Source organism: Achroia grisella, unplaced genomic scaffold (genome assembly GCF_030625045.1).
Source record: "Achroia grisella isolate CSIRO2021 unplaced genomic scaffold, CSIRO_AGI_Agris_v1 utg204, whole genome shotgun sequence".
In the NCBI taxonomy this organism is placed as follows: Eukaryota; Metazoa; Arthropoda; class Insecta; order Lepidoptera; family Pyralidae; genus Achroia; species Achroia grisella.
Window position 1 is genome coordinate 1,113,022 of NW_026712703.1, and position 12,399 is coordinate 1,125,420.

At 33.1% G+C, this 12,399-nt stretch overlaps 1 protein-coding gene across 2 annotated transcripts in view; it reads left to right on the forward strand.

The window, feature by feature from the left end:
- The window catches only part of LOC131842075 (protein decapentaplegic), a 30,191-nt gene extending 26,486 nt beyond the window's left edge, over positions 1-3,705 (forward strand). For both annotated transcript variants that reach the window (XM_059190561.1, XM_059190560.1), the window contains exon 2: positions 2,419-3,705. In XM_059190561.1, the coding sequence (XP_059046544.1) occupies positions 2,436-3,545 (1,110 nt within the window). In that variant the 5' untranslated portion in view covers positions 2,419-2,435 and the 3' untranslated portion in view covers positions 3,546-3,705. The remainder of the gene's footprint in view (positions 1-2,418) is intronic.
- Positions 3,706-12,399: the final 8,694 nt, after the last annotated feature.

Below are 12,399 nucleotides of genomic sequence, written 5' to 3' on the forward strand. Positions count from 1 at the left end.
CGTTGATGTCTTTTACTGAACGCTTTTGGAAAGTGTTCGATCGAGAAATTTATATTTGCATTGCATGTTTATGTAACTTAACTGTTTGTCAGTTTGTTGTATAATTAAAGAATTCCTATTTAACATATATAACGTTTATATATATCATAAATGGATCCTTGTATCTACTAATATAGGATTTTGTACCGATTAGAAACGGAATGTTGAAAATTGATTTTAATATAGATGCGTGGTTGAAATATTTTTAATGTATTGAATTTATTTATTGTATTGAAAATAACGTTAATTTCTGCAACAGGTCTTGTATAAGTTATATACCTACACGTAGCGTGCTTTATCATACAACGCAGTTTAACGTTAGATATATATTTATAGATATAACTTATTCTTAACATAAATATTACTACTAATCGAACAATAATATATCTCATAAACAAAAAGCTATTAACAAGAGCTTTAACAAAAACAGATAATTCTAATATAATATAATCTTACCGCAACATGCTCATATATCTATACTTTGTATTAAATCGTAAAACTATTATAATTATCTCCATCACTATAATTTCAAATGGATTGATCAGGTGCATTACTCAATTAGCCAGGAGCCAATTGATTAATGCACCTGCCACATATGTTTATCCGCAGTTTGAAGTGCCCTCATTCATTTTCCGCCCCCATTTTCGTTCGCTGATGACCGACGGTCACCATCTTTACAATAGTTTAAATTTTAAACTATTAAAGTAAATCTGCTGTTTTTTAACTCTAAAAACTATTGTATTTAGATCTAGTTGTATTCTTCGCCTTTTTTTAAATATAATATATAAATTACGTCAGTCTCCGTAGTACCATGTTTATTAAAATCTTTTCAGCCGTTTAAAGAAAATGTAACAAAAATACAGACGCTCTTTAAAATTGCAATATTCGTATAAATTAAATATTTATTTAGATAACATTTGACTTTTAACACGTATCTAAAATAAAACATTATTATAGGTATTTGATGTAGCAACAAAATATAGCGTACAAACTTCGGCCTATACATAATCAAAATCAGAGTTTGCTTTCATAATTTTCCATATGTTTCACACAGTATCAAATAAAAATGTTAAATAATTATACAATGGAATAATTTAATTATAAACACTTACTTAAAATCTCTAATTAGCTACGCTTCTATATTTCCGTATATTTCTATATTTTAAACATTACATCTATTGATAATTAGTTTTAATAATTAAACAATTACAACACGAACTTAAGTACGACAATCATTAACAGCACTCAGTATCGGTACGCCGCATAAAAACTTCCTAATTACAAAAACGTAACGGTCGCAACTTAGTATTTAGTACACCGAATGCAATGCAGCCGATGTGTTCATTAGAAATACGATACGAGATAAAAAAAACACTACCGGTCGCAGACAATGTCAGTATTGTCGCATTACTTAATGTTTTATACATAATTAACGATTCTCTCGGAATTTTTGCTAGCTACTGATATCCTATATATCAGTATATATATATGGGAGATTAAAATTGAATTAACCATTTAATAATAAAATTCCATTATACTAGAATCTGCCTCCGAATCCGTTCGTGTAACCGGGATAAAAGTAGGCTATGGCTCATATATCTAAAAAATATATTGTTTTAATTATTAATATATTTTTTAATAACAATTATTACTATTTTTTTATCCTTTTATAAATTATTATTATTATTGTATACTGAAGGATGAAAGCGTGACAAATAAACAAATTCTCGTTTGTTTTTATAATATTAAATAATATAAACTGAGGCTGCTACTTCTTTTTTAACATAAAACGTATTTTAGCCTATTTTAATTTAGCCACAAGCTATGTTCACATGAAATTGAATTAAGATTCATTTAGTCATTTAGTCGTGAAAAGGTGGACAAAAAAATGGACAGAGATGACAAAGAGTTAGGCAGAGCAATATATTTCTGAGCTCTCTAAAGCTTCGACATTACCCTGATTAACTAATATTAAAGGCTGTATGAACAAATCAGGCCGACGCCAAAAGATTTATGTGTAAATTTTTAATATCTAATCCTAGGGCAATGACAAAATAAACTAAGATAAAAATCAATATGGTAACGCCTTACGTTATAGTGTATTCAAATATTCTTAGTACAGGGAGCATATCAAATGTTAGTATAATGTGGACAATTGTTAATACCTCTGACTACCCCATTTGGCATTACCATCGTAAGAATCTGTATGAATTAATACGTTAAGTTATAATCTAATCTTAATTTTTTTCTTACTCTTATAGTAGAATTTTGCAATAGCTAAAAATTTTTGATAACAAGATATAAATTTTTATTGTAATTTAAAAGTTAAGATAGTCAAAATTAAACAGTCCAAATAAATATAATTTTCTATCATTGCAGGTGGGTCGAGGAGAATTATGCGTGGGGCGTGCGCGTGCGCAGTGGTGTGCGCGTTGGTGGCGCTGTGCGCGGCCTCGAGGCTCGACGAAGAGACGCGCGCTGCCGCCGAGCGGCAACTGCTTGCGCTGCTCGGTTTGCAGCGGCGACCTCTTCGTAGTACCACTACGATGCCGCCAGTGCCCCGCGCCATGCGCCTGCTCTACGAGACGCAGTCCATTCCAGCCGCCGCTGCCAACACTGCCCGCTCATATTATCACACTCCCACCGAAATCGACGTGCGATTTCCCAATGAGCATCGGTTTCGACTTTTCTTCAATGTGAGCGCGGTCCCCAGTGATGAGATCGCACGCGGTGCCGACGTTACCTTCCAACGCGCATCCGACGCGACCAGCGATCAACGACTTTTGTTATACGATATAGTAAGGCCCGGACGTCGCGGCCAAAGTGCTCCTATATTAAGGTTATTAGACTCTAAACCACTCAGGCCCGCCGAGGGCACCCTCACCGCGGACGCGATTGGTGCTGTGCGACGGTGGCTAAAAGAGCCTGAACATAATCATGGACTATTAGTGCGTGTTATGGAAGAAGACACAAACGGTACAGATGCGCGAGTGCCACATGTGAGAGTGCGGAGACGTGCATCTGAAAACGAAGAGCAATGGCGCGCTAGTCAGCCGCTATTGCTCCTATATACAGAAGATGGTCGAGCGAGAGCCGCTCGAGAGCTTGGTGAGACTCGGCTCATGAGAAACAAGCGGGCCGCGAAGAGAAAAGGACACCGCGCTCACCATCGCCGTAAGGAAGCACGGGAGATATGTCAGCGGCGACCGTTGTACGTAGATTTCCAAGAGGTGGGGTGGAAGGATTGGATCGTGGCACCTCCAGGGTACGATGCGTACTACTGCCAGGGTGACTGCCCATTCCCGCTCGCTGATCATTTAAACGGGACGAACCACGCTATAGTACAAACTCTCGTGAATTCGGTGAACCCGGCGGCGGTACCTAAAGCGTGTTGCGTACCGACCCAACTCGCCCCTATTTCCATGCTATACTTGGATGAAGAAGCGAACAAAGTGGTGCTCAAAAATTATCAGGACATGATGGTGGTGGGCTGCGGTTGTCGATGACGAAGGCGCCCCCCACGCCCGGTGCGGACCTAGTGATAATATCGTGGACCCAGTGTACATATAGTAGTGGCCTCGAAAATTGTACATATCTCTTTGTGTATATATTCGTGTAATTACTATTTTATTGAAACAAAAATATAATAAAACATTTAATTTGAAACGCTATGCTTTTTTTTTAATCTTTTAAACTCAATAATCTTGCTTTGTAATATTAGGAATTCATATTCACTATACAATAACATAGGACAGAGATTCTATGGCTGCTGGTGATTAAGAACCATACTTTATGTTATGGAGAAGCAGCGGATATGCATGAAGTCGATATATTGCTTTACTTAATATATATTTCATATTATGCTATGTTCATATAGTCAGTATGTTATGCCATATCTTCACTGATTATAAGTGCATTTTGTTGACTCTTTTCTAATTTTGTAGAATGTAATTAAAAATATTATCTATAAATATATATATAAAAAATAAAATCTATAAATTTACAATTATATTTTGACAAAGTTGCTTGATAAAGTATACATATCTGTTACAAACTTGTGACATGATAGAATTTTAAAAATACATTACTATTTTTTTTAGATAGTGCTTTCAATTTAGCAATAACAAATTTAATTTACAATAACAGAAATAAATAATAGAACAAAGCTAATGATGGATGCACAAACAATATTTAAGGTATAAACTATTACATAAAAATAATTTCCAATCCAGAAAAAAATATATGATACCATTACAATATAAGACTGTGAACTGCAAAAATAATAATCGAAATCAGTTAAATAGAATTGATAAGATTGAAAACAAATACGCAATTTATATTCACATGCCATACCATAAAATTGAGAACTTACCCCTTTTACAGTCGGATTGAATAATTAAAGAGTAAATATCAATCTACTGTATTAATTTTATTACGATTGTAATATTTAAAAAACCAGTAACTCAGTCGAAGAATCTATCGCAGTTATCGCATCAGAATTAACCAACTTGTTATTAGGTGTTAAGATTATTTTATTATGACCATCAAATGGTTACCGGATGTACTAAGAGGTCGTGTTTGACCCTGTAGTCAAAATAACATACCCTTTGTGCTGCTAACTGGGTCACTCGGCATGTCACATTACCGACGGTACAAGGTCGACGGTAAATGAACTTGATGAATGAATTAAGTCACCTTAATTTCTTATACTATATTATGTAAATAAGTGTAATACTCATATATAGTGACAGATATCCAGTTGCTAACTATGCGTGATATAGTTTTTTTTAGTATACAGTAGTTACACCGAGATTAGAAAAATAAATGGTTATAAAAATAAAAACAGGATTAAATTAATATCTGTTTGGTACCATTTTATTTTTTATACCTAGATATGATGTTTGTATTTGTATCAAGTTTAATGTAGCGAATATTATTAGGTAATGTCGATCGTATTTTATATACAGTTGGAAAAGTAAAATAACTGACTTCAGTAAAAAAAACTCTTATATTATACTAGTCCTAATCCAAACTAATATAATAAATATGAAACTGTATATTTTTCTTTCTTTATTGTATACACACACACATAATAAAAGAAATTATACAGAATAAATGTAAAGTACAAGGGCGAGCTTATCTCTAAAAAGAGATTTCTATAGGATCGTGTATTAAATAGAATAGTCATACATACGTGTACGAAAAGAGGAGATATTAAAATATTGTTCTAATGATATTAACTATAAGTATCAATAGACATACATAAATATATATATATAAATAAATTATAAGACATAAGTTAAAATGTAATTATACTATATAACTGTATCAGTCTGTTAATCCTTTAATGATTAAAGATTGGAACGGTTCTCTATTTATTGTATTTTTTTTAAATTTGACGTAATGACAGATTGTTTAATGAGAATGATAAATTTTATCTCCAAAATTGATACAAATCACTAGGTCTATTAATAAGATTTCATTGGTTAGTGTTAGCAAAATTAGTTTTTAGAAATCCTTTATGAAATTCATAATTATTATTAGGAACAATGTGCTTATTGAAAAGACGAAAGAAGAGTGAAACTATGACAGAAAATTGTACAAAAGCACGATCAAGCTGAAAAGTTTTTCATTTTGCTCTTTCATTTATATCTATTTGTAGCTTCTGTAGACTTATCTAACGAGGTTCCACTAATATTATTATGTTAGGTTAGTAAAGTTGTATGGATGTTTGTGTTGTATTTTATTCAATTAAACAAACCACTTATTTACTACTAGGCTACTACTACTAGCTTAGCACCGATGAAATTGTAGTTGGAATCTTTATTTTTTTATTAACATGAAATCACTCTCTCTTATCGAGCGAATTTAAAAAATAGGGTTAGTATTTTTTCGTTTATTCATTATAAAACGATAAAATTGTTTGTAACCTCTTTATAATATGATATTTTATTATTATTACATTTATACATGTATAACGGCCTCGGTGGGGTAGCGGTCTAGAATACCGCGTCGCAAGTTCGATTCTTGCATGAGATTAATGTTACAGTTTAATATGCTTTTTAGTAATATTGATTTGCTACGTATATTACATATGTATTACTAAAAGAACTTAAATTTAAAAACTTCTGAAAACCCAAAAATATCGTACAATATAGGTAACATTGTGTTCTCTATATTACAAACATATTCTTATGTGAAATAATATACCCAATTGTTTTGCTCTGAAAAGAGATAAAATTTAATACAAATAATTATTCTTAACAACTATAAAAATATGTATAATAATGAATGTCTTAACAATAATAATGAATGTCAATGACTTTCATTTACCTACATTTGAGAATACAACCCAATAAATTGATTTTGCCGACACGTATCTACATATACCATATGAGGCAGGCCTTGTGCTTATTTCTCACCGCACTGGTAAGAAAATATGTTTACATAATATTTCACGGAGTGTTAGTAAAAACAACTCTGAATATATGAGCAAGTACTCGTACATTGGAATTCACCGTTTACATTTACAGTGCCATCAAAAACACTGAAGAATTAAACTGAACTCCATTCCAAGTATTTTTGATCTCCGTGTGGGAGTCGAGTTCCAAACGGATTGTATCTAATAGTTTTCTACTGTCGAACATTTCCATACCTACTGTGGGTGTTTGAAAAAGATATTTTTATAAAAACATAATTCCACTGGATGATATCATCGCCAATTATGTAGGTACTTTCTACTATATAATAATGTGGAACAAAATTTATTTTGTTATCAAAAAATATTTGTAGTAGGAATTTTGGTATGTAAATTACGAACGTGACTGTTCTGTACCAATGGTATTTAAACATTAATTTATTGACTTAGAAATTGATTAATATAATAATATACGATATATATTATATACGATAAATATTATATAGTATATGTATGTAATATTATGATGTCTGTGGTATGTAACAGTATATATGTACTCAACTTTGTATGAAGTATATTGCGTATTTCAGTCTCAACTAAATTGACCGCCAACCAATTTGCTATGTAAGTTATGATCTGGTTGAAATGTGAGAATGATGAAATTACAATGAAAGCAGAAAGTCCTCCGGAATGGCAACACAGGAGGGATATCTGGTCTCACATGATGGTCACTCCCAATTTTATATTCCATGTTTGTGATTACTCTTTGAAGTTGTCGTCTGGAGACGTCGAACACTAGACTTTATACGAATGTACACATAATTATATCAAATACCACTTTAGTACTTTGTCATAATGATAATATTGACAACTTCCAATATTACAATATAAGAAAATAATTCGAATACAAAAGTTACTTACAAATTTTCTAATATTAACTGCCATTTTTCTAATAGATTATGTTGATTATGTGATGGCAGGAGGTGAAACATTCACAACACTATTGCGAATATTTCATCTTCTGATCACCAACTTTACAGAAATTTACTAGCAAATGTTTTGTATTATATCTATGGATCTTTGTGTGTTTTAACTGTCGTTAAGACTAGATGGTATAACTGGTATAACTATAGTGCATATAATTTTTGTTGACACAATATTAATGATTATAACGAATTATAATAAAATGATAAATATAGGACTGTAATAATGACATATAACTCTCCTAATGAACACATATTATATAGCAGATTTTATTAAACATAAATCACGTCGGTATGCTAATAGGGGTCAAACATTAATTTAGTACGAATTATCACACAGAACAATATAAAGTTGTCGACGACAAATAAAAGACAAAGAATTCGAAAGCAATACACATAACAATTTCCATAGCAGGTCTCCAAATCTCAAATATTTCGTCACAAGACGGCAATATATCATGTTTTTGCGTGGACTCAGGAATGCCCGCCTGTATAATTCGGGCGGCCACCCGGCAACTGCGCGTCTGCCGCGCCCGCCGCCCTACGTCTATATTATCAGTAGATAAATTTAAGCTTTGTCTTTGCCTCGTATTTCGTCCTCTCGAGATTTTGCTTTTGTTTTTTTTCCTCCATTCGCCTTGGACGGCAACAAAAAACTGAGTGGAGGCGAACGAAGTGGGTATAATTTATTTTATAGTCGGCTCGCTCGTAACTCGGCGGTGGACGGCTGGACGCCGATTTATCCCCATCTCGGTGTAATTAACGTAAATGGATTGGCCGGAGTCGGTACCTCTGAGTGACCGCCCGCCCGACTCGCCTCTCTCACGACCCTCTCCTCTCAGACCACTCCCTGTTTATCTAATAGAAAGTTATTACTATCGCGCATTATGCAGTGTACAGTATTAGAACGCCGCAGTGTGGGTTATGAGACATAATCCAATTAAAATAATATTTTTTTGTAACCACAACACGAATAAGATTCAATGAGATACAAGAATGGTTCGCGATTACGCAGGCTCGGTTCCCAAGGAGAGCTGCAACTTATCCCTGAGGGAATTATAATTGTTTTGCATTCTTGCACGGGTATAAAAACAAAAGAGCGAGATACTGGCCCCCCGTGCTGCAGGCCCTATGTTACAGACCAGACCAAAGTCTGACGACTCACATTCTCTGAGACAAAAAGCTACGGATGAATCGAAGCAAGTTTCCAGTCTCAAGTGGGAAGAGATTGTTTTTGTTGCTATGTGAACTGTAAGCACTTAATTTTTTGTAAGTGAATCGGAATTGTTTCATCTCTTTTTTAATAGGTTCGACGTATGTTTGTAAATAAATAAATACTTATCTACCACTTGAACTTTGACAATTTAATGGATGCAACTAACATTTTATTATTATAAAATATTTTTATATTCCTTTAAGTTATATAGTTTTAAATTAGTTATACCTCACAGACTTAACAATATTCTAATACAAGTTTATGACTTTATGTGTATACAATTTACCAAAAATATAAATATTATTAATTAGAATATTGTATACAATCAGAGTTAAGCATCAAAGTAAAACCTCAGAGCGACTGACAAGGTTACTCTAGGGGACAAATAGGATAAGCCTAAAATCTGCAATGGATATGTTTGACCAAAATCGGTTAAGAGAATCAAAATTTACTAAAGCAGGTGGAACATTTGAAACTGTGACGTAAGTAACATACGCCTCTACGTAGGTATATTATATTTAATTAAAGTAGTCATTTAAATAAAACGATAAAAGCACACAAAAGTGTTTAAACTAATTCGCTACGCTAAATCCAGAGAACCTCAACATACCACGAATTATGCCAATTCAGAATTTATATTCGTATACAAACGATTTACGAAAATACCTAACGGAAATTTTAAATTCGTCAGACGTAACGCGGTAACCCTCATTCGGTGCGTTGTTGGTATCGAGTGCCGCGAAATTGTTTAGTTTACAATGTTTTATGCAGAAGTAATAAAGTGATATGAAGAAAAAACCCGTTTAATTTGTGCATGCTTGGAATATTTGAGAGAAGGCGCGCGGTCGATGGCCGCGAGTGCGGTCCGCCCGACTCCAACTCTTTATTGCAGCCTCCTATTCTACCTATGCTTCCAAGTGAATACATGAAAACGTCAACCCAATATTTAAAAGCTGCTTAAAGTTATTAAGTAATAAATTTTAAAAAGTCATGAAATAAATAAAACTGTTATTACTTTTTTAATACCTTGTTTATATTATTCTTAATTAAAAAATACCTGTGTACACGTTCGCATAACCGAGACATACTAATTGACCGGAATAAACAGTAAGTAGCCTATATCTTTCTTACCGTTTTAATCCTAAGTTCATAAATTTCAGTAGTAAAGAAATAATACATAATATAAATAAATATAGGTACTCTATTTATGGTTTACAGGTGAAGAAAAATTGTATGTATACAAACTACACATGTTTTAAATTTGTAACAGTACCGTTCGTTAATCAACAATCATTATCTGAATCAAGAGTAATAACACGTCCAGTGTGAAGACGTTATGTCGTCATGTTTTGTGGATGCGCTGTTTGCATTTCGAATTTGAGTGTGAATGCGCATCGTGTTCACCATAATATTCTGATCATTACAATTCCAACCTTTTGATGTAGTGTCGAAGTTTGAAAAAAGAGTGTAAAATGACAGTATAAGTAATAAAAAATGATGAAGTCGCGTGCCGCACAACTCGCGCGTTTTGCGTTTGTTTGTCTCGTATACGCACCTCGATCACAATCAACTTTCACCATAAGGGAGACGTCACATAGCTGATCGATTGAAGTTGAACATTGAACATTCGATTTTTTTTACAGAAATGCAATTAAATACGTAGTAAAAATTAGCTTATTCTAGTTTCATAGTCTCTAACTATGAGCTCAAATTTACTTCAAGGAAAAAATGAGTACAAAATCAAAAAATATTTACAACCCTACTTTTCGTCTTTCATTTGGTGTGCCTTTGTTTAAATTACGAAGTAAGAGAAAAAGTCTATTTTTGAACTAATTATATATAAGTATAAATGTAAGAAATACTCTACGTAAACTAATGGTCGGTCTTGTTTTAGCACGAATCTAAAGATAAGCCTACATTCTTTGCAACCCAATTCAATCTTTTACTGAAAACATCTGTAACAGAGTTATATTCTCAATTAAAAATAGAAAAATAAACGGGTCACGGAATTCAAACCAAATTTCTGAAGCAAGAACCTCTCAGATAAATAAGTATGTCATATAGTGATATTTAATGGGAATAAAAGTGAATTATGTTTGAAAAATATAACACTTATAAATATTCCACTCCAACTCCAACTCAGATATGTAGTACTAATACTTATGAAAGCTTTACATTAAATTCAAATTAACACGTGAATAATGATGATAAAAATGAATGATGCACATTAGTTACTTATAACTGTAAGTACTAGAAACTAATATATAGCTCATATAGATAGATATATATATAATTATTGATCCATTACAAAAACCACTAATATTTGTTATATTACGCCTAATATAACAAATATTAGTGGTTGGTGGAGGTCAAACTGACTTGGCACATTGCTAGCAATGACATCAGTTCCCATTACTGACAATCATCCCTCACTGGCTGTAACGGCCGATTCACCCTGGAAACCATAAATCTTAGTGAATTTGCACGTTGGTCTAACTGAATTGACCTCATACTCATTTTATTGTCGTCCACTGGTGCAACCGTTATCGCAGATGAGAGCACCATTCTATTATCATCAGAAAAAGTTTAAGTTAATACGTAGTACGTAGTAAACATTTCATTATTTCCTGAAACATGGTACATGTGTCATGAAAAAATTAAAGGTTTAGATGTAATCTGTTTTATTTTTATAATGTACTAAATTATAGCTTGAACCAAATTTATGTTTTTTTTTTGTATTTGTTAGTACATATATATTTGATTGCTTTCTATGCAAATAAACTGGCATTACTGGATAAACACAGTAGATATTCACATATTTGATACACAACAGGTTGTATTTGCGTACATGCAAACACTACGAATTGGGAAATGCCTACCAACTATAAAATGATCTCTGTTTATTATTTACGAGACGGTGAACACAAATAAGCATAACATTGTTATTATTATAGTCGTGAATTTAATCACAACATTTAACGATTCTAATTCTGCTCTCAGTTATATCAATATGTATTGCGAAGAAGGTAGATTTAATAATAAAACATTGTACTACTACTACACGGATATACAGATCGTGAAGGCTACATTGTGATGAGTAGCTACCATTAACCATATTACGCTACATGCATTTTTTGCGAATAACTATACTACCTAAAAACTTTTAAGTATTTTGTTTATAAATTAATTAAAATGGCGATGGAAAAAATATCTAGTAGATTCTTTGGGAGATACTAAGGCTTTTAGGAGGCAGTTTGCGACGCAGCGGAGGCACCCAGTCGCGCAACAAGTGTACGCTAGACAGACATAAACAGCAATTTATTTCTGGCAACGAACCCGCGTCCTTGGCGCCGACCTTATTGCGCAACACCGGTTTCGAAACGCGCACGCGCACGTTCTATGTACTACACCCGTGTTCTGTGATATGATCCTCCAGTAGTTAAGTGGAATTGTTATTTTATATCAAAAGCCAATTATAGTATCTTATAAGTTATCCGACAAAAAACCGATACGTCTTCTAACCTAGCTCAGAGAGCGTAGCGTGTTAGCTGTCTACGTGTACTTGTATATTTCCCGTGCGTTCACATTGTATTGAAATCTATCTATGTGTAAAATTGGAATTGATAGAAAACTATTTCAAAATAATATTAAAATAGTGGTAACTTGTCACCCATAGAGGTCAGTCGAGTTTCTGATGGCACGTGACTTTATGGTTATTAATAGAGTATGGTAAATATTGGATG